This window comes from Nycticebus coucang, chromosome 5, assembly GCF_027406575.1.
Source record: "Nycticebus coucang isolate mNycCou1 chromosome 5, mNycCou1.pri, whole genome shotgun sequence".
Classification (NCBI taxonomy): Eukaryota; Metazoa; Chordata; class Mammalia; order Primates; family Lorisidae; genus Nycticebus; species Nycticebus coucang.
Genome location: NC_069784.1, coordinates 2,002,322 through 2,026,110, shown reverse-complemented (window position 1 = coordinate 2,026,110; position 23,789 = coordinate 2,002,322). Strand labels below are relative to the sequence as shown.

Here is a 23,789-nt window from a genome sequence, read left to right as displayed (position 1 = left end):
AAGATACAAGTTACCTCGTGGGGTTATCATTGCTTATCTTCTGAAAAACAGGACACGTTTTTAATGGCTAAGCATTGCAGAATGAGATAATATGTGTGCATCTTGCAGTGCTTGGTACTAAAAAGATATTCAGTGAATGTCTGTTAAAGTTGTTGCAAATTGGAGGAAAACAAATACAAGTGATGAAATGTCATTTTTTTAATCTTTAGAGTGTGTGCACCCACTAATGTTATGTGGGTACTTTATCACTGCCTCATGTTTGTATTTATAGACAGTGAGGCTAGTTCTCTGATGGATATAGAAAATGTAATTCTGAACAAGATTCCGGAAGATGAGGAGGACCATTCAGAGGCAATACTGAAATCGGACCGGTTTCATCAGGACTTATTCTTCATGGAACGGGTTCTCATGGAAAATGTATTTCAGCAGAAACTTGCAGCTTATCGCCAGCTTCCTATTTTAAAAGGTATTTTAAAAAGATAATCATGTTTAGACAAATTAACAGCACATGGTGTCATTATATATTTATGTAATCCCCAGACGGAGCCGTCATTTATCAGAGGACGTGTTTTAAAGCTTTCTGACTAGTCATGTGAGTAGCAGCGGAGCCCAGGCGAGGGAGCAGGCAAACGAAGGTGTCCTGATATCCGGAACCTCATAGCATCTAGGACGCTTTCTTCTCCTTTATTCCTGCTTTTAATTAGTTACTTATTTCCCTAGTGTCTCTTATACACAACTCCCTTTTTCTATTGCCGCTGACCCTGGCTCTTAGCCCCACTCCCTCATTTTCCTGCAGGAGTGTGCTTCCTGCTCTCCTGGCTGCAGACCCCAGCTCATATGATGACAGAGGATTTTAAAGAAGTTTTAGAGGTTTTCTAATTCAACGCTTCCAGTTTCAGAGTTCACACAGAACTAGAAGACTTTTGCATTCTGACTAGCCAGAAAGAGAGGCCTTGTTGCACGCCTGGGGTGTTCCATAGATATGAAGGTGGGCAAGCACCTCAGTGGAAGGACGAGGCCAGTCTAGAGTAAGGGCTGGTCTGCACCTCCCAATAACCCTTTAGAAATAGCCTTAAATGCCAGGCTGATCCAAAAGTAAATTAATTACTTGCTGAAAGAAACTCAAACATTTTTTAAAGAACATTCAACCTTGTAGCATTTATAATGTCCAATACTCTCTCCACAAATTATAGACAATGTGAAGAAATAGGAAAATGTGACCCATAACTACAAGAAAAATCAGCCAATAGAAACAGACAAAAGGATGACAAAGATGGTAGAAAAGTAGACAAGGGCTTTTAAAAAGCCACCGTGCCCGGAATATTCAACTCGATATGAAGGGGACGCACAAACGCAGAGAACTGAGACAGCTTATTTTCAAGACTGACCACCCGCGTAGTAGTCTGATCTTTGACAAAAGAAGAAATGTAAATAATGGGTGAAAAATAGTTTTTTCAGCAAATGGTGCTAGAAATGAATCTAAACACAGACCTTACATCCTTAACAAAAATGAAAGGAGCCAAATTGAAACGGCGACATAGTGTGTGATTCCAACTATGCGACATTTTGACAAAGACCAAACTATGGAGATGGTATAAAGACGGGTGGTTTCTGGGGTGAGGAGACAGGGAACAGTGGGTGGGCAGAGCACAGGGACGTGGCACCATGCACTTCTCTGGTGCTGCAGTGGTGGGGACATGTCACACATCTGTCAAACTCACAGGTGCACAGTGCCAGGGGTGGGGCTCATGCAGACTGTGCCTCCAGTGATGAGGATGGTAAACCAGAAGCAGCAGCACATTCCTGAGGGTTTCAGAGATTGGTGCCACTGTCTGGGACTCGAAACACGCAGGGGTGTTGATTCCCACCACACCTCCCTTCAGCTCACGCAGGTGGCTTGTGTGGAGAGTGTCACCAAGGTAACCAGCTGGAGGCTGCAGTTGCAGCGGCTGTTCCCGATGAGGTTTCATGAGACAAATTATGACACCTCTATTGTGCCTGGTGTGCAGCTACTGATAAGGCAAAGCCTTTTTAATTCAATATCCTAAAAAAAAAAAAAAACAGGGCAGTGCCTGTGGCTCAGAGGAATAGGGCGCCGTCCCCATATGCAGGAGGTCGCGGGTTCAAACCCAGCCCCTGCCAAAAACTGCAAAAACAAACAAATAAAAAAAAAAACGTAAGAAGCCATTTATTTTCAGCTGGCCAGGCCATCGATACACCTTCACTGTCCTGTCCTCCCCTGGGGTGTATCAATTCTTCAGCCCTCTGTCAAAATTTAGTCTATAGGAAACTTTTTCTCCCACAAGACACTGCACTGACCCATCTATTGATAACATTATGCTTATTGGACTCAGTAAACAAGAAGTAGACTTATTGATAAGACATTCTCCTGTCAGAGAGTGGGAAGAAAATCTGGCAAAATTTAAGGGGGGACTTCTACCACGGTGAAGTTTCTAGGGGGGACTTCCACCACAGTGAAGTTTCTAGGAGGGACTTCGGGGGGACTTCTACCACAGTGAAGTTTCTAGGAGGGACTTCGGGGGGACTTCTACCACAGTGAAGTTTCTAGGGGGGACTTCGGGGGGACTTCTACCACAGTGAAGTTTCTAGGGGGGACTTCGGGGGGACTTCTACCACTGTGAAGTTTCTAGGGGGGACTTCGGGGGGACTTCTACCACGGTGAAGTTTCTAGGGGAGACTTCGGGGGGACTTCTACCACAGTGAAGTTTCTAGGGGGGACTTCGGGAGGACTTCTACCACAGTGAAGTTTCTAGGGGGGACTTTGTGGAGGACTTCTACCACAGTGAAGTTTCTAGGGGGGACTTCGGGGGGACTTCTACCACTGTGAAGTTTCTAGGGGGGACTTCGGGGGGACTTCTACCACTGTGAAGTTTCTAGGGGGGACTTCGGGGGGACTTCTACCACTGTGAAGTTTCTAGGGGGGACTTCGGGGGGACTTCTACCACTGTGAAGTTTCTAGGGGGGACTTCGGGGGGACTTCTACCACAGTGAAGTTTCTAGGGGGGACTTCGGGGGGACTTCTACCACAGTGAAGTTTCTAGGGGGGACTTCGGGGGGACTTCTACCACTGTGAAGTTTCTAGGGGGGACTTCGGGGGGACTTCTACCACTGTGAAGTTTCTAGGGGGGACTTCGGGGGGACTTCTACCACTGTGAAGTTTCTAGGGGGGACTTCGGGGGGACTTCTACCACTGTGAAGTTTCTAAGGGGACTTCTACCACAGTGAAGTTTCTAGGAGGGACTTCGGGGGGGGGACTTCTACCACTGTGAAGTTTCTAGGGGGGACTTTGGGGGGACTTCTACCACTGTGAAGTTTCTAGGGGGGACTTCGGGGGGACTTCTACCACTGTGAAGTTTCTAGTGGGGACTTCGGGGGGACTTCTACCACAGTGAAGTTTCTAGGGGGGACTTCAGGGGGACTTCTACCACTGTGAAGTTTCTAGAGGGGACTTCAGGGGGACTTCTACCACTGTGAAGTTTCTAGTGGGGACTTCAGGGGGACTTCTACCACTGTGAAGTTTCTAGGGGGGACTTTGGGGGGACATCTCAATTAAGTTTCTAGGGGAGACTTCGTGGGGGGGGACTTCTGCCACAGTGAAGTTTCTTGGGGGACTTCGTGGGGGACTTCTACCACAGCAAAGTTTCTAGGGGGGACTTTGGGGGGACTTCTCAATGAAGTTTCTAGGGGGGACTTTGGGGGGACTTCTCAATGAAGTTTCTAGGGGGGACTTTGGGGGGACTTCTACCACAGTGAAATTTCTAGGGAGGACTTCGGGGGGACTTCTCAATGAAGTTTCTAGGGGGGACTTCGGGGGGACTTCTACCACAGTGAAGTTTCTAGGGGGGACTTTGGGGGGACTTCTACCACAGCGAAGTTTCTAGGGGGGACTTTGGGGGGACTTCTACCACAGCGAAGTTTCTAGGGGGGACTTTGGGGGGACTTCTCAATGAAATTTCTAGAGGGAACTTCGAGGGGATTTCTACCACAGTGAAGTTTCTAGGGGGACTTCAGGGGGCATGTCTACCACAGTGAAGTTTCTACGGGGACTTCGGGGGGGGACTTCTACCACAATGAAGTTCCTCGGGCCCTGCATGTGGAGTGGGACATGTCAAGACACACTTTCTAAGATGAGGGGTAAGTCGTCATAACTGGCCCCTTATGGCCACTAAAGCGACAGAATGCCTACTGGTGTCTCACAGTTTGCAGACAACACGTTCGTCACTTGGACGTGCTACACCGTCCTGTCCCGTGCTACACCGTCCCGGTGACCAGAAAAGCTGCTAGATTTGAGTGGGGCCCAGAAGAGAAGACCGCACAGTCCAGGCTGCTGTGCTGGGTGCCCTGTCACCAGGGCCGTAATCACGCTGACAGTCTCCGTGGGAGGTGGCCTTTGTCAGGCCTCTGCAGACACAGAGAACCAGGATCTTTTATTTTGCTTTTTCTTTGTTTTCTTGATTTTTTTTTTCTTTGAGACAGAGTCTTTCTGTCACTCAGGCTGGAGTGCAGGGCCATGACCGTTCCTCACTGCAGCCTCCAGCTCCTGGGCTCAAGAGATCCTCCCACCTCAGACTCCCAACTAGCTGGGACTTCCGGGGCACAGCACCACGTCCAGCTACGTTTTAAATTGTTTTGTAGAGAGAAGGTCTCGCTGTGTGGCCCAGGCTAGTGTCGAACTCCTGGTCCTCCCACCTCAGCTTCCCCAAGTGCTGGGACAACGGGGGTGAGCTACCGTCCTGGCCGGAATGATCTTTTAATTTAATTTAATTTTAGAACGTAAACCTGAAGAATCTAAAAGCTTTTTAGAAAGTCAGGAAGATGAAGAAGAGGTAGAGGAAGACGTGAAGAAGGAGAAGGAGGAGGAGCTGCACAGGGAGGAGCCGACCATTCCCGCCAACCTGGAGCGGCTCTGGTCCTTCTCCTGCGACGTGACCAAAGGCCTCAACGTGAGCAGCCTCGCCTGGAATAAAGCAAATCCAGTAAGTCGCCACACGTACTGACGGTCATGTCTCTAGTGTTTAAGAACAGCTATTGAGTTCAAGTAATGAAAAATATTTTTTTCCTCAGATATGGAGCAAGGGACTTAAATTGACCATTACCCTAATTTTAGAAGCTCCTAACACAAGTTCATCTTTATAATAAATAAACTATGTATTATGTAAATAGTTACAAAATAATGCTTTTCTCCTTTAATTTATTTGATATTTAATATACCAAACATTGCCATTTTTACTTGAGCAGATCTACTTAGGACATGGCATTCTCTGAATTCACGGCAGACACTAAGAAGTGAACAAAACAATAGTGTGTGGTCGGCTCGGCACCTGCTGCACAGTGGTTACAGCACCAGCCACACACACCGAGGGTGGCAGGTTCAAACATGGCCCAGCCTACCTAAACAACTGCAACAAAAAAATGTCCGGGCATTGTTGTGGGTGCCTGTAGTCCCAGCTACGTGGGAGGCCGAGTCAAGAGAATTGCTTCAGCACAGGAGTTTGAGGTTGCTGTGAGCTGTGACGCTACGGCACTCTACAGAGGGCGACATAGGAAGACTCTGTCTCAAAAAAAAAAAAAAAGATAGTGTGTGGTTATTTTGACATGAATCAGAACTCATGTATCTGAATCTGTATTTTTCTCTGTGTATTCATATTTGGAAGAATGTGAAAAATAATTGTGAGACTCCTTAAAATACTAACACCACTAATGTTAGCAAATGCTTAAGCCAGCACTGAGTATTACCAGGCACTATGTTTTACTGATACAAAAACAACCCTCTGTTAGGGATTGTTATTCTCATCATTATATTGAGAAGAAACTGAAGGCTAAAAAGAACAACAAATTTTCCCAAAGTGACGCAACTAGAGGACAGTACAGAATCTAGATCCAGTTCTTGCTCTGAAGTGCTACACTGCCGAAAGTCATCCTGACACAGATAAGATGGACCATCAAGGCAGAGGACGCTGCGTGTGCTTGTAAAAAGAGATGATTATGGAGTAAGAAGACCAACTTTTTCCTGTGTGTGTGTGTTTTTATAAACTGGTTCTAAAGGAGTTTCCCAATCAGTGATTCCAAGAGCCTTTTAGGTGATAGCAGATCGTTGGAATAAATCTTTAGTATACTTTTAAAGTGATGAGGCCTAATCTGTCTGTTTAAGTTATATTGTATTATGTATGTTTAAGAATCAGCCTTACCATTTTATTGCCATGCTTAGCACCTGCCCTGTGCCACTTGATAATTTTCATGGTTATTAGAAACCAGAAATTCTGTAATCATTTTTGAAACCTAAATAACACATTATTTTATTAATAATCGTGTATTTTTTAACAAAATAAAGTACTTTTACTATGGATTTGTATTTATAGGACCATATTTAGGAAAACCTTGTTGGTAAGTGGGATTTAATAAACCAATAATAGTCTGTAACAAAGACATATGAAAGATCTTTAGAAACTGAATATACTGGCATTTTAAAAATTAATATATTGCTATTGACATTAAGGGAAGTCATTTTGAATGAAGCTAAACACAAACATATTGTAGACAGTGTCTATAATATTTATTAATTCGTTCTGCAAATGCTTATTGACCGTTCGCCCTGTGCCTGGCATACTGTTAAGGCACTGGGGACACAGAAATAATTAAGTCACACATAGACCTGCCCGTATAAAAATTTCCAGTGTGCTGTGGTAAGGAAATACATCGTGCTGTGGCAAGATGCAAGAGAAGCTCTTGAATGTTTCTAGAGAAAATTGTGGTCTGGAAGGGATGGGTGGGGAGTGCCAGTGTCAGGGTGGGAAGGGGAGTGTTTCTAAGACAGCAGAAATTGTGGAGAGAGAGTTGGTCAGAACATAAGGTGTTGACAGGAAAATATGGTATTTTAAAAATAAAAGTACTCTGATTACAAAGAAGAGGCAGAGTTTTGTCAATCATTAAACTTCTGTTGGTTTTTTATTTCCAGTTAGTATGCGTGTACAGATGATGAGGTTAACATTGTGTGCATTTGTTAGGTAAAGTGCACGTTGTAGTGCGCCCCTCACCTGGGGCTGTGCCATGTGCCTCTACACTGGGCCCTTAGCTGGGAGCATGCCCATCCCTCCCTCTTCCCTTCTCTGCCTCCCTCCCAGTCATTAAACTTTTGTCTACGTGTACTTGGCACATGCATCTCTTGAAACGTCCTGCTGTATTAGTTTCAGCTTGGGCTGCCATAGATCTCACAGAGTGGAAGGCTTAAACAACAGCAATTTACTCCCCGTGGATCCGGAGTCCCTGAAGGCCACGATGGAGGTGTGACCAGCTCAGTTCCTGGTGGGAGCTCTCTAGGCCTGCAGGCTGCTGTGTCCTCCACAACAGGGTCTCTTTCTCTTCTTATGAAGCCACCAACCTACTGGAGCAGGGCCCCACCCTTGTGACCTCATTTAACCTCAGTTACCTCCTAAAAGCCCTGCCTCCAAATACAATCATATTAGGAGTTAGGACTTCAGCATATGGATTGAGGGAAGCAACATGATTCAGTCCATAGAACACACCTTTAACTTAAGTGTCTTTTATTTTACATTTGAAATAATTAGGTCATCTTCAAAGTCCATAAGATAATCATACAATCTTGGGGAATTACCCAATATGTAAAAGAACTTCTTACACATAGATTCTTTTTAGATTCTTATTCTTCAGTCTGAAAACAAGAACCATGATATTGACTAATTTGATTTGCTTAGGAAAATGGAGGTATAGAGTAAAAACAGATGGTATGCTGGGAGTTACCCCGTCTGTTAAAATGTCTTACTGCTGTTCTTAACACAGTTCATTAATATGTGTCCTTATATATTTGCCAATATTTTCACGCCATCCTCTCATTTTAAATGTATTTTTCTTGTTTTCAGGACCTTTTGGCTGTTGGTTATGGGCACTTTGGATTTAAAGAACAAAAAAGAGGGCTGGCTTGCTGTTGGTCAATAAAGAATCCCATGGTAACCCAAACAGAAATACGAAGCATGTTTATTTAGTAGCTGGTGACAAAAATTCTCATAAAATACATAATTGTATGTAACAATTAAACAAATCATAACAGTTACAATTTGTTCTTATCAACGTAGGGTAGAGAGAAGTCCTTTATGAATCCATTCAGCAAATATTTTTTGAGCATATACTACATGCTGTTAGATTTGATGGTGTGGTTAAACCGTTACTGATTCTCATAGATAATTATAAACAGGATGAATCTGCAAGTAGAAATCCTTTGAAAATTACATGTTTTTTAAAATGCTTGTTTATTAACACGTGAATAGGTCCTTATCACCTGATCTCTGCTATCCTCAACCAATACAGAGTAGACTGAAGTCTTCAAAGAGAACGAATAAGAATTACAGTATTTTCTTATTGATGTTGAAATGTCCTAGTCAGTCTTTTCCTTTAAACTAGTTTTACGTTTAGTTTTAATGCACAACTGAAATGTGAAGTGGAAAACTTAAGAGAAGGGCCAGAAGAGCGTATAAAAATGATTAAAATCTTTATGAATAGCCCCAGTCTGGCAGGAGGTGAGTTTGGGGACAGAACAGAAAGAAAGAGGCAGTTGTAAATGAGGAGGGAATGACACAGAACTCCCCGTGGGGAGCTTGTCCTTTTTTCATGGGAGTGGTTAGAAGCAAGAAGGGCTTTAGATTAGACAACTCTGGATGGGCTGTAGAGCAGAGGACCCTAGAGGGCCTTGGGGCCTCGTCTATTCATTGTTGAGAGGAAATTAGCCAGCAGAGCCCCTGAAACAAGCACTCGGAGGCAGGAATCTGTACTCAGTGATTTGTTCATTACCCATTTTTGGTCAAAAGAAGATAGACGTGGATGATCTATGGTGCTGATCTTGCTGAAAGACCATCAAATACTGTGATTACTGTAGACACCCTGAGTGCTGAGAATGCAGGGTGAGGACAAGGCTAGCTGAAATTTAGTTCTCCCCACACCGAGGTCTGGGAAGAAGGAAGGACTGAGTGTGGACTGTCTCACACGCCCACTGCCACCAGAAGCTCTCGGCCACCATCATATCCTGCCCTACGGTGGTCTGCAATACAAGATGGAATTTAATATAGTTATTTTTTTTTTTTATTTAGTGGCCAGAGCGTATTTACCAGAGTCCCTTTGGAGTTACTGCTTTGGATTTTTCCATCGGAGCACCTAACCTTTTAGCGGTTGGCTACTACAACGGCACAGTCGCCATTTACAATGTGCAGAGCACTGTTAACATCCCCGTCTTGGACAGCAGGTGAGGACCCAGGGTTAGACAAGTACATGAGATTTGCTTTTCCAGGAAGACTTACTCTAACATTGTTAAGTTTTGAGTAAGTTATGTTGTTATTGAGAGCAGAGGCTTTATTTTTGAAACATTTAATAATTCTTTACATTCTCTAGAGCTGGAAGGCTCTGTCATCATATCTGCTTGATTTCTGCCCACTTCACCAACAAACTTCTTTTGGCATTTCTTTAAAAAAAAAAACAGTTTATGCTTGTCTTGAGTTATCATTTGGTGTCATCTTCTCTAGGGAATCTTCTCTTTTGAGCCTTTGTGCATCCTCTGCATACCTGCAGCACAACACTGTCACCCTCATGTCAACTGTATCTCTGAGGTCTGACGAGTGAGTTCTCAAACTTGCCCCAGGGCATTTATGTCAGCAATACTGTGCAAACAGCTCAGTAAGGTTTATAAGTTTATACTTATAAACTAAGTATATATCAGTGTCTCACAGTTTTATTCACATTGCTGTGTGGCAGCGTCTTGCTGAGGGGTGTTCATTATTGTTGTGTGTTTTTGTGAGCCATCTCCAGAATGTCAGATCTTGAATTAGAGCAACAAACAAACATTCATAAATTTCTCATTACACGTGGCAGGAAAGGAAGGGAAATCAGGGACATGTTAGTCTAAGTTTATGGGGATGATGCTGTGAAGAAAATAGCAGGGTACAAACAGATTAAACGTTTTTCTGAGGGGAGAGAAAATGTCACTGATGTAGAGGGGTCAGGACAGCCAGTAATGAGCAGAACTAATGAAACCATTACAAAAATTCATCAAATTGTGCATCAAAATCATTGGCTGACTGCGAGAAGCACAGCAGATTGTGCTCAAGAGAAACAGGAAAATCTTAACTGAAAAATCTTGGCTAACAACTCATGGCGCTTGCACCACAACAAGGCACCTGCTCACACGACACCATCTGTGAGGGATTTTTTTTAGCCAGTAAACAAATAACTGTATTGAACCACCCTCGGTACTCTCCTGATCTGGCCTTCAATGACTTTTTTCTTTACCTGAAAATAAAGGAAATAGTGGAAAGGAAGACATTTTGATGACATTCAGGACATCAAGGGTACTATGATGACAGTTTCAATTCCAGAAAAAGAGTTCTAAAATTTCTTTGAAGGGAGGACTAGGTGCTAGCATGGGTGCATGGCTTCCCAAGGGGAGAACTTTGAAGGTGACCATAGTGATATTCAACAACAAAGGATATAGGCCGAGTTTGTGAACTTAATTGTCAGACCTCGCTTATCTTCCTGAGGAGAGCGTAACCTTCTTAAGAGCAAGGGTCAACTCTTAGCTTTTTCCTCCACGTGTCGCACAATTTTGCCCTGTAGCCTGAGTACAGTAAATGTCTGAAGATTAACGAACAAATGAAAGGGTTATAGATTGAAAAAATCAAAAGATTAAAGGTATTCAAATAGATCAGGGTTTTGTAATGAGCAAGATACCAGTGGGTCTAAAATGAAGTGATGGATATGTTTGTATCAGTGTTTGAATAAACTAAGCTGGAATAGGAAATAATCATTAATGCAGGTTCTTAGCCCTAACCTGGAATCATCTGCATGGGCCTTCGTGCTTGTTTCTGGAAAGAGGGTCAGAATTTTTACCAAATAATCAAAGACATCTATGATTTTCATAATATTCAGAGCTATTGCACTGGAGGTTTGTATAAAAAGTCAAGGAGTTCAAAACAGAAACCACTAATCTGAGAGGAGAGAATTGGTAATCTGATAAGTGATTTTCATCTTTCAGAAAAAATTTAAATCTCTGTTCACAGAATCAATCCAATAAGAAGTTTGGAAATAAAAGAAGTTTACCTACATAAGATTTAAAATGACTGATTGATTTAAGCCATGAAAAAAGTCTTTATAAAAAGAATGTATCTAAAATAAAGTAAAATTATGGAGTTTGTTTGTTGGGTGATGGTTGCCAAAGTCCGAATTGATGCAACTAAACTAAGAGAGAGTGGACGGCCTAAGAAAGTAGATCCTGAAATAAATAAAATATTTGCTGTTGTGTTCCAGTTATGATAGCTAATATAATTAAGGGCCAGTCAAAGAAGCAAGAAAAACAGCAGTGAACACTAGGTGGCAGATTGATTGTCTTTCCTATTTTTCAAAATATTTAAAATAAAAGTCCAGTTTTGAGCAATAAAAGCGTCATTATTTAAGTAGGTCTTGATCCTCTAGGGATCCGTCCTTATCACTTACACTCTAAGGCCTTTAAAAGCTCATTCTGATGATTCTCTATTGATTATTCCTCCCTAACTCAGTGAATCACCTCAGAAGCATCTGGGACCTATATGGCAACTACAGTGGATAGAACAAGATCGAGGCACCACAGGCGAAGACAAAAGAGAAATACTAGTTTCTATCTCCGCCGACGGGAGAATCTGCAAATGGGTGATACGGAAAGGACTGGACTGTCATGGTAAAAAGAAAAAAAAAAATCAAATTATCTTGTTCTTGTCATGTGTTGATTTAGAAATTCCTAGTTGAGTCGAGTGTGGAAGGTGACAAATTTTGAGTTTGTCAAACTAGCCTTGGTCATTGTTTCCCTGAGCATCTAGTTGTAGTATTTGCTAATCTTAACCTAAGCACATGTGGGAGGTGGCAGGAATGAGGATACCGTCTGCGGAAGAAACACACATGATATTTGCAGTATCTTTTCAGGTGGTAAGTAAAAAGGCGTATATTTTGTTTCTTTAAGATTTGATGCGTTTAAAGCGGACCACTGCTGGCAGCAATAAAAAAGGAGCTGAAAAGGAGAAGAAGGGTGAGGTGGCTCTGATATCCCGGCAGGCACCCGGGATGTGCTTTGCTTTCCACCCCAAGGTAGACTATTAACAGTTCAGTCCATTATTTGCTACTTGCACATAACAATGTTCAAAACTTGAAGTGTATCGAGATATAAAACAAGACAAAGTGTCAGCATGTTAATGAAGATTGTGCCTGATACGCAGAGACAGAAAATAGTGAAGTGATTGTCTGGGGCTGGGGGTGGCGGAGGTGGGAGTGGGAGGAGCGATGGAGTGTCTGCTTGGGTGATGACTGCAGAACTCTGCAAACACTAAAACATCGGATTGTGTACTTTACGTGGGTGAATTGTATGATATGTGAATTATATCCCAGTAAAGCTAGTTTTTATTTTTAAAAATTACTATGCTTTATAAGTGAAAACATAAACACAGGCATAGCTGCCGCCCTAAGGGACAGGAGAGCCCCCAACCCCGGGCTTTCCTGACTTTCATCCGCTTTTCCGGATGGATGAAAGGCACAGATTCCTGAAGAACTCCGAGAGGATTCTCTTTACAACTTCATGTTTAACTTGAAAAATTAAACTTGCCTCTCCTTGCCCCCTTGGCTGCTCTGTGGCTGCGTTACACTGACAGAAGCCTGCACCAGGACAGCGGGCCCTCCGCGTTCTCCCAAGTCCTCAGGTTGTCAAGATCAGAATTAGATCAGAGCACGGCTACCAAAGTTCTACTCTTTCTAATTCTTTTAACCATGTTTTCTGTTACGTGCAGCACGATCATCTCACACATGAGACCATCGTTCACCCCAGGATCCAAACCGGAACTCTCTCAGCCCCTTCTCTCTTCTACTGTGTTACCCAAATGATGCTTAAGTCTTATCAGACCTTTGCTGCTAGTCCAAGCCTTCTGGTGCTAATATAATCCAAGCCCTTATTATTTAATTACTTCAGCCATCTTCTGCCGTCACTCTCAAGTTCCCATAATCCAACTTCACTTTGACTCTAGAAATGTAGTTCTCAGTGTGGGCGGGGGCGGGGGCGGGGGGAATAGTGACAGTGTCTCACAGAGGACGGACAGCCACTGCCGCCTTGCTCCCACACAGCCCCCAACTAAGAATTATATCCAAAATGCCAATCACGCCGAGTTGGGGAAACAGCTTGGTGTCCTAGAAGTGTCCTTGGACGTAAAGGAGCTTACTATTCCCTCACTGTCTCCTGCACTGCTGTGGCATTGTCAAGCAGCTCTAATGTCCGAACGTTTCTTCATCATTGTAAGTCAAAGTTCTTCTATGTAATTTCTAGACTATATATTAAATGCTACCCTCTATTCTAGCAAAGGACAAGACGGTATTTTCTTTTGCATAATGGTCTTCAGGTAGAAGAAAAAGTCAAAGTCACCTGACTCCCAGGTGGTATTTCTGGTTTGGGCTCTTGCCGTGATGTGCGAGGTCCTGACTTGTCTGGCCTTTTACTCAGCACACCTGCTAATACGCACTTTGCTCTCTCCCGTTGTAGGACACAAACATCTATTTGGTTGGCACTGAAGAAGGTTATATTCACAAATGTTCTTGTTCCTATAATGAACAATATCTAGATACCTACAGAGGGCATAAGGTTAGTTTAATTATAATAGGTATGGAAAGTTTAATTTATCTTGTAGCATTTCTGAAAAAAATGATATCATTAATATTATTATATTCAACCTACAAATAAATTTAAAACTTCAGACTTACTACAACAATACCAGCTTGAAGTAGGTGTTTTCTTCCAGGGGAGCTACCAATAACATGTGGGCATTTTATTTGGCTTCTAAATATCCTTGAGTTCTTTTTGCAAGTTCTAGAAGTCACAATTTTTATTTATTTCTGAAAGACTTTGCTTATCTCAAAGTAAAATCGTCTCTTGTTCATGCCTGTTCTTTCTTTCTTTTTTTAAGAGCCTCGAGTCTTGCTACCTTGCCCACATGACCTTGATCTGGGCTCAAGGGATCCTTTCACCTCAGTGTCCCAAGTAGTGGGCCTATAGGCACGTGCGCTCTATCTTTTTATGATTGTGCCATTAATTTTATTTATTTTTCTCCCTCATTCCTTTTCTTCTTAATGTTTTCTATTATTTAAAAATAAGTATGTACAATACATGCTAATACTTACTGAATATTTAACACCCATTTTTTACGTCTCTATGTGGAGTAATGTACAGAAGATTGAATTTATCATATTACTGTCAACTATAACAACACCCACACGCGGATGGTGGCATGTGTGGGGGTTCATGCCTGTAATCTTAGACTTTGGGAAGGCGGGAAGATGGCTTGAAGGCAGGGCAACATAGGGAGACCCCATCTGTACAAGAAATAAAAAAATTAAACAGGCATTGGGACAGTTGCCTGTAGTTCAGCTACTGAGAATGCTGAGCCAGGAAGATCACTGGTGCCCAAGAGGCTGAGGTTGCTGTGAACTATGACGGTACCACTGCACTCTACCCTGGGCAACAGAGCAAGACCCTGTCTCAAAATTAAAATGCAATGCAATGAAATAAAGTAATAAAATAAAAGAAAAGGCATGATAATCCTCTAGAAATCTTTTAGTATGTTTAATTTGCTCGTTGAATTTAAAATATAAGGTGTAGGGCGGCGCCTATGGCTCAGTGAGTAGGAGCCAGCCCCATATACCGAAGGTGGCGGGTTCAAACCCGGCCCCAGCCAAACTGCAACAAAGAATAGCTGAGTGCCGTGGTGGGCGCCTGTAGTCCCAGCTACTCAGGAGGCTGAGGCAAGAGAATCGCCTAAACCCAAGAGCTGGAGGTTGCTGTGAGCTGTGATGCCACAGTACTCTGCCAAGGGCGACAAAGTGAGACTCTGGCTCTTAAAAATAAATAAATAAAAATAAGATGTTAAATATTATCTACCTAAGTGGGTTTTTTTTTTTTTTCACTTCTAGGGTCCAGTGTATAAAGTAACCTGGAACCTGTTTTGTCCTGACGTGTTTCTCAGCTGCTCTGCAGACTGGGGTGTCCTAATTTGGCAGCAGGAGAGCACCAAGCCGTTTTTGAGTTTTTACCCAACTACTCATGTCATTTACGATGTTGCCTGGTCTCCAAAGTCATCCTACATATTTGCAGCTGCAAATGAAAGTAGAGTGGAGATTTGGGACCTTCACATCAGCACGTAAGTGTTAGTATTTCTTCTGGGGACATTTCTAGTAGAAGCAATTCAAACGAAATGATACCTGACCATTTTTGGCATCAGTTAGAGAGAGTTATAGTTACTTAAACAGATGCAATCGTTTATATTATGAGAGCCCACGAAAAATATACATGCTGGGATGCTGCACGAATGTTAATTACTTACACCATATGTAATTTACCTAATTCATTTATCTAATTTCATCTTCTCAAACTTTTACAGGAAGCTATCCTATAAATTCTGGAATTCTTGGATTCTTACTGCCTGGTTTATGGAGGAATAAAACAAGGCATGATTATATTCTTGTGACTTTCTTTTTTTTTTTAGGCATGATTATATTCTTAACTAAGGATTCTCTACAATAGATAAAGAAAGGGGACAAAATAATTATTTTCGTAATAGTATTCTATTACCTCATTTCAAAACATACTCAAAGGAATATGAACTTAAGTAAAATGAGAGCTTTAAGATGTCACCCCAAGGTTATGGGAGGGTCATCTCAATGCAGGCTTCTTAATATGACGTTATCACAATTCCCAAGTAAAATATTAAATGACCTTACTCAGCTGGGGAATATCATAGGTCTTTGTACTAGTTATTAGCAGAGGGAGCTGGAAAATACATTCTGGTTTAAAATAAACGGCATAAAATTCAATGGGTTTATTCTTCATGGTAAAATTTTTTCCTAGAAGTTAATCATTCAGTAACTTTAAAATTTTGTCACGGTTTGTTCTGTAATACAATATTAATTAAAAATCAAGGATTACATCACAAAACAATTTAGTTTTTAGTATAAGGCGACTAACACATAAAGTGGCTACTTAAATAATCCCAACTCTGATTTTAATTTTTCTGGAAAAACTGTAGTTCCCAGGACAATGCTTCTTTAAAGGAACAGTGTACAAAGTGGCTACTGTGTTCTTTTTTGAGGGCATTAGCTGGATTGCTTTAGATGAGCAAGATTTAAAAAGTTCTAGTTCAGAATGCACCTTTGTGTTTCAGAGCATCATTTGAATCAAAACATTCTGCTGTTATAAGGCAGTTATTATTTAAGAAGTTGTGTTTGTCAGGGTTTTCCAGAGAAACGCAAACAATAGTATGTGTCTGTTTATCTTATCTATAATCTGTATTATTGTCAGTGTCTATATTCAGAGAGTTTTATTTTAAGGAATTGGCTCACATGATTGCAGGTTCTGGAAGTCTGAAGTCTTCAGGCATCTGGAACTTCCACAAGATCCCGCTGCAGTCTTGAGTCCAAAGGCCTCACGTGGGCAGAATGCTATTCCCCTCCGGGCGACCTCAGTCTTTTCTCTTAAGTCACCTAAGTGGGTGCAGCCTAGCAATACTGAGAAGGGTAGTCATCTTTATTCAAATTTTACTGATTTAAATGTTAATCCCATCTAAAAAAATACCCTCACAGCAAGGTGTAGATTAGCCTGCAGCTGAACAACAGAGGCACCATAGGTGAGCCAAGTTGACAAAAAAACAGCTGTCACCAGAGTTCATAAGTTTACTTACATCTTAGCTGTGAGTCACTTTAATTTACCGGGTTGAATTTAGTGCATTGAAGAAATGGAGGTAAGTAAGGAATGAGAAGTAGTTATTTTGAGTTTGGAAACACTTAAAGAGGATTTTGGGTTTTGTTATATGAAATAAAAAAGAAATCTCAAACTTGTCTTAGTCTGTATATTAAAATGGCGCTGTAGCACAGTGGTTACGGCGTCAGCCACATACACTGAGGCTGGTGGGTTTGAACCCAGCCCGGGCCAGCTAAACAACAATGGCAACTGCAAAAAAAAAAAAAAAAAAAAATAGCCAGGCCTTGTGGCGGGCACCTGTAGTCCCAGCTACTTGGGAGGCTGAGAGAAAGGAATCTATTAAGCCCAAGAGTTTGAGGTTGCTGTGAGCTGTGACATCACAGCACTCTACTGAGGGTGGTATAGTGAGACTCGGTCCCAAAATAAATAAATAAATAAATAACTGAATTCACAAATAAAATATTGCATTACAGTTTGGATCCTCTGATTGTGAAGGTTGCTAATCCTGGAATCAAGTTCACAACCATCCTCTTTGCCAAGCAAACAGATTGCCTCCTGGTGGGTGACAGTGATGGGCAAGTCGCTGTGTATGAACTGAGAAATATGCCTGTTGCTCTGGATTCTGGCCGGGTAAGACACAAAAGTAAAAACAGTCATTCTGTAAGTCTATTCAGTTGTACTTTTGTAGCCTGTGAAGGATTTAACTTCTTATGAGTCTTTAGCAGGGATGTTCTTTTGAACACAGGGGCCCTAGAGTGGCCACCTGCAAGGCCAGGCACCTGCTGGGCTGAGTCTCTTCCAGCCTCACTTTCCTTGTCTGTGAATAGTGAGAATAACAGTATTACTGAGCATAATAATTATAAACATTATATGGAAGAACTTAAAATTGTGCCTAGTTGTATTTGGGACTTCATAATATCTTTATAAACGAAATAAGTTTTCTGCATATTGCCATGTATATACAAAGATTTTTACCTGAAATGATCATATTTTTCAGTACTGGCCAATGTTCCTGAAGATAAGCATTTTCTGATGGCATTATCCTATTCTCTTACTCTGATGTGCAAACATAAAAGTTTTGTTGTCAAACTTTGACAGGCAACTCATTATCATTAGATGCCTATTATTTTAAAAATAGCTTTTCAAGTTTTTCTTTGTTTCTTATATTTAAATTGCCATTGCAAGCAGTAATGTTGTGAATATGACCACAAATATTATCAACACGTTAAAAACATTAAAAATATGCACAAATCACTAAGAAAAAAACATATTTCAGTAGAAGAATCAGCAAGGGTCAGGAGCAGATCATTAACAAAAAATGACTAGTAAATACATTTTAAAATCCAACCCTGTTAGTAACTAAAAAAGTAAAAGTAGTGTTAAATGGAATTAAAATTTGATAGCATTCTCATATGTCTCATTAAAAATATTTTATTAAAAACATTAATAAAAGGTTGTTGGAAAAATTAAATGAGTTAATTACCATTTTTGCTGCACGTAGTTAAGCTCTTGGCAGAGCTTGGCTCCTCTTCATGTGATTGTTATGTCACCACTAAAGTTTTCTATTCAGGATTTTGCACATCAAGTTAAAAGTAGCAGATTGGAAGAAGAGATTTCCAACATATATAACAGACATTTAATAGCTAGTATATATAAAGAACTTTAATAAAGCAATAAGAAAAAGTCAAACAATTCAATTTTTTAAATGGGAAAATATATAAAATAGTAATTCACAGAAGAAGGAACTAGAATGTCAGGTAAACTTATGAAATAACACTCATCACTAGTAATGAGGAAATATGCTGTTATAATAAAAACTATGTAAGACACTAGTTCACACTAATTGGATTTGCAAAAATTAAAATATCAAATACTACCTAAGTTGTAGGGAATTAGGAACTCCCTAAAAGTTCCCTGTTCTCATAAGAATATAAATTATAGTAGTCTCTTTGGGGAGCATTTCAATAAAACAGAAGTTCAAATGCCATGTAAGCCACAGAAAATCATACGTTACCCGTGTGCACCGGAAGACGTGTGTAAGATGTAAATGTTTTCCTGTATTTATTTCTAATGTTCTGTAAGGTAGTCTTTATACATAGAAAAGATTAATCTGTCTACTTCAATGTAAAACATTTATATTCAAATTATATATTATAAAATGAAAAAGAAAGCTCACCCTAAGTTTTCTCATTTAGATTATATATTTTATTTTTCTGTTTATAAGGCTAGCAGATTTTAATGTATACTTTTAAGTATTTGCAAGTTAAAATTGAAAAAATATTTTAAGTCTCATTTATTAAGTTTAATATATTAGATTTTTAAGTACCTTAGTTGTCTGATGGATGAATAAATCTCAGATACTTAAGGAGTTCATATTAATTTCATAAATTAATAATTTTAAATGTGATGAATCAAATTTTCTTAAATGTTCCAGTGCTGTTTACAGATTAATAAGAATTCAATCTATGATCACAACTCTACATAAATTACACATTAATAGAAGAATCAATTAGATTGTTTATCTGACAATCTAATATGGTAAATACTCTTATATATAATGAATATTTAAAATATCAAATATGTACAAATTCTTTAATGCAGAGAATAGTAAACTTGCCTGTTTGATTTGCCGCATGGTTTCTCTTCCTAATGCTTATTCTTCCAAGGACAAAAAGGAGCAATATCATAAGTACTTTTGGAGATTATTTTCTCAACTGATTGAGATGCATAAAGACTTAGATTTTGGCTAAGGAATGAGATCTGAAGCCTCAGTCATTTTAAGAGGACTTCCTTAACTACCTCCACCGCTCAGCTGAGCCCTCTTTTACACAAGACTTGCTGGTGTGGTCCGGATAGGACTGTCTCCTGGCCCATGTCCCCAAAGTCCTAGTTTCATAGGACCCAAGTCCCCCACTTCTCAGGGAAGTCGGCAGCCCTGCCTGTCACTGTACCACTAGATTACTCCGTTTATTTACTGTGTCCTTCTAAATTGTTGCAGTTTTTCTATTCCTCAGGACTACCACCCTTATAGATGTTTAAATGATAGATCTGAGTCAATCTTTTTAGGGCTTTAACTTATTGGTAATTATGTAGAAAAACATGCTAATGAGAAAACAGTGTTCATAGTGGTTTTGTTTATGTATTGATAAGTTGGAAACAGCCTAAATGATCATCAGGGGAGGACTGGATAAATAAAATACGTCCTTTTCATGTGTGTGATTACACTGCAGAAATTTAAATGATACATATTTGTTAATAGAACAAATTTTGAGTAAATCTAAAAACACAGTGTTAAATGAGAAAAAGCAAATTTCAGGAAGGTAAGTACAATATGCTACAATTTATGTAGCTAAAAATTCTGAGAGAAGTGTATTTCAAGATTCGGGATGACAGACAGAATGTGCCTATATCCAGACACTTTGTAGTAAAGGCACAGATGGGGCCGGTGCAGTGGCTCACACCGGTAGTCCTAGCACTTTGGAAGGATCGCTTGAGCTCAGGAGTTTGAGACCAGCCTGAGTGAGACCACTGCTTCTCCTAAAAATGGAAAAACTAGCTAGTCTTTGTGGCGGGCACCTGTAGTCCTGGCTACCCAGTATTCAGGAAGCCGAGTCAAGAGGACTGCTGGAGCCTGGGAGTTTGAGGTTGCTGTGAGCTATGACGTCAGTCACAGCACTCTACCCAGGGTGATACAGACAGACTATCTCAAAATAAAAAAAAATAGAAGGTATCATTAAGTTTAACAGGTCTCTACAAATGAGAAAACTCAGGTCTAAGCATTAATGCTAAATCAGAGCTGCCAAAATTGCCCTCTTACTGGTCCTTATAAAATGATTTATCAAACTTCATTCAAACAGCCTTTCCCGGGAGTGACTGTTACTGTTTAAACCTGCCTCTGTCTGTTTCCTTTTCACCGTCTTGCTGGGGGCCCTTTATATGTGGGTCACTGACTTAAAACTTTTACATGATGTTTTAAAGACTGCTTTACCTTTTAATTTTTATGTCATTGCATTATAATTTTGTGACTTTTTTCCTTTCTAGGGAGATATAATAAATGCTGTGCTTGGATCCAAGTCAAACCAGCCGGGATGATTCCTCATTCCTAATGTCTTTTTTGTTGTTGTTTAAAGAAAAAGGAATGATGTTTAATATCCAATAGTCCATATTGTATAACTTCCACTTAATTTGGTATAAACTTAATGAACTTTTATTTTAGAGATGCTCAGTTAGTTTGCGATCTAAGCTAAAAGTTATTCTAATTAAGAGTGAGTTTTGTTAGAATTTTTAACATTTTTCTGAAGATATTCCCACTGTTTGGTCATATACCAAGTCCATATAAGTACATATATGTAGCTATAAAAAGTTCAAATAGGCTAGAAAATTATTATTCCTTTAGAAGGAAAACTTAGAAACTACTACTAAAGTGAAATCTTCATAAGACAAAATTCCATTGACTTTTAAAACTTCCGCTTTCCAAGCTATTTAGCAGGCTGTGTAATTATGCCTTTTGCTAGCATGATGAGAACAGGGGATTTTCCTACCCAACTTTGAATCAGAATTTCATCCTACATCTGAGAGCTACAGCCATATCACTTCCTTAAACAATTTGACAGGCAAAAGACACGGCAGCAAATACCAGGACGGTATTTTCTGGCCAGTGGGCGTCACATTCCCAATTCAAAGAGAAAAGTTACTCTGGGACGCATCAGGGCACCCCACCCCCACCCCACATGCCTAGAATCTGCTTTGGATTTTAAGCCCAAATGAAATGGACACAGAGAGGAAACAGGTCTCTGATTCCTAGGCCATATCAAGATGTTATGTTATGGAAGGTTCTGAGTAAAGCTGTGAGATGGAGGTGAGGCTGTGGGCTGCAGACGGGTGACCGCCCATCCCTGCGGCTGGCCTTCCTCCCTGCATGAGTAGTGGGTTTGTTAACTGAGACTGCAGGAGGCTGCCGCCTGGTCTATGGAGCACTGAGCGGGGAGGACGGGCTGGGGCGGATGACAGGCACTAAACTCTCTGGGAAAACGCGCATCTGTTACAAACTGAGAATGCAATCAGTGTGATCGTAATGGAAACCACCTTTCACTACTGCTTCACAATCTCCATTTCCTCGGAGCCCCCCTTTAAACAAAAGCAAGGTGGGGTGGCGCCTGTGGCTCAAAGGAGTCGGGCGCTGGCCCCATATGCCGGAGGTAGCGGGTTCAAACCCAGTCCCAGCCAAAAAAATTTAAAAACTGCAAAAAAGTAAATAAACAAAAGCAAGGCAAGTTCTAGGTGGATTCTGAGCTCAGGTTGGGTTACAAGGTCATTTATGTTCCAGGGTGTAAGTCATTGTGATTATCTCTGCCTTTGTCTCTCTGAAAGATTGGACTTTCCATGATTTGTGTAAGAAAATAAAAACCTGACTTAACTGAAAAACCTGTGTTCCTTTTTTATGTATTATTTTTATTTATTTATTTCTGCAGAGATGGGGTTTCACAATATTGGTCAGGATACTCTTGAACTCCTCGCCTCAATCAATCGTTTTCCATAATTAAGGCTTTATCCTAAGTGACAGTGCCCGTGAACTTGGTGTTTCTAGGTGTTCTCCGAGGGGCCTTGCCCTTCTGTTAGGAACATCTTCCTCCCTCGTCAGCATGGTAACTCTTGCTCAGTTCGTCCTCACCTTCTCAGAAGAGCCCTCCCTGAGCTCCCCAAGTCCTCCCAACCAGCCACACTGAGCTTGGCCCTCCGTGTTCTCAAGCCCCGGTGCAGTTCCCTGATCGCACTCCTCCAGATCACAGTTAGAGATTTATGTTTTCATCCTTGGTTTTCATTACCTCTCCTCTCAAATTGGCAGCTCTATGCTCATTAGTTTAAGGAGACACATAAAGTGATAGTAAATCAGTGACTTTTGTTTTACAAAAGCGTAAGACTTAGGAAAAACGTTCGGGACACAGACCGGGCATCTTGAACGTAAAGTGTGAAGTTTCCTTGGGCGTGGGGGACGAGGAAGAGAAGGGTCTCAGGGTCCCCAGCAGAGAGCAGACCCCTGTCCTGATTCTAGAGTGCATTTTCTGGGAACTAAGACTTGAAAAAGAACTCAGCTTTGAAAACCATCCCCATCCAATGAATGCCGCGCGGCAGTGGCAAAGAACCGCTGGGACTGACCCCAACTCTGATGACAGAAGGGCCTTGGCACGGAGTGAGACGCTGTAGTGACGTCAAGGGAGTTACTTTGGGTTGGGGGAGACCAAGCCTGCGAAGCACCCGCTTGTTCTGTGTGTTGTTTATTTCCAGCTGAGCAGGAGGGAGCTGTGTGGTCAGGAACCAGCAGAGTCCTGGAGATGGCTTGTCTCCCTCAGATGGCAGAGTCCCGGAGACTCGCACCTGCAGTGCTCAGCGCCGGCCCCCAGGGCAGGGACAGTGCAGTCATGTGGTTCCCGGCAACTAGACAGAGCAGCGATATGACAAACGCCTGTTGAATAAATGATCAAATTAACAGGAAATGACTTCATCTTTGTCCCCTACCATGAGACGGTCCATTCTTACAAATGTAATTTCTTAATATCATAGAGGGTAAAACATTGTGCCTATGGCAAACACACAGAACACTGAATTAGTCTGTAAAGTTAACGAACATTGCCGTAGCTTTCTTTGTCCTAAAACAATATAAAATCAATGTTTCCCTCAAGACAAAACTAAAAAAACTAATCTACGACCCCTTTCTTTTGGTGAGTGTTGCTGCTACTTCGTGAGCCTGGTTCCCACCGGCTGTTTGGGGACAGTGTGTCTCCAAGGTGAAGCACTGGCCCGGTGCCTGGTACACAGCTGGCACTCGACAGCGGCAGCTCTCCCTCTCATCGCCCCAGAGCCACGTCCACATGCCAACCCGAAGCCTCCTGGTCCTTTGTGGTGGGCTGGGTCCCCGCCAGGCCGGCTCCTCCTGCTGACTGTGCTCATGACTCCGTTTTTCCCTTACACGATACTTAGGCTTTCTGTCTTGTTTGTTCAGGATTTTGTACAA

General features: G+C 41.4%; 1 protein-coding gene across 4 annotated transcripts in view; it reads left to right on the top strand.

The window, feature by feature from the left end:
• The window catches only part of DNAI4 (dynein axonemal intermediate chain 4), a 68,383-nt gene extending 45,180 nt beyond the window's left edge, over positions 1-23,203 (top strand). For all 4 annotated transcript variants that reach the window (XM_053590461.1, XM_053590463.1, XM_053590462.1 and 1 more), the window contains 10 exons: positions 272-466; positions 4,792-4,997; positions 7,899-7,985; positions 9,120-9,271; positions 11,574-11,731; positions 12,011-12,135; positions 13,571-13,669; positions 14,995-15,221; positions 17,251-17,407; positions 20,819-23,203. In XM_053590461.1, the coding sequence (XP_053446436.1) occupies positions 272-466; positions 4,792-4,997; positions 7,899-7,985; positions 9,120-9,271; positions 11,574-11,731; positions 12,011-12,135; positions 13,571-13,669; positions 14,995-15,221; positions 17,251-17,407; positions 20,819-20,869 (1,457 nt within the window). In that variant the 3' untranslated portion in view covers positions 20,870-23,203. The remainder of the gene's footprint in view (positions 1-271; positions 467-4,791; positions 4,998-7,898; positions 7,986-9,119; positions 9,272-11,573; positions 11,732-12,010; positions 12,136-13,570; positions 13,670-14,994; positions 15,222-17,250; positions 17,408-20,818) is intronic.
• The last annotated feature ends 586 nt before the right edge of the window (positions 23,204-23,789 follow it).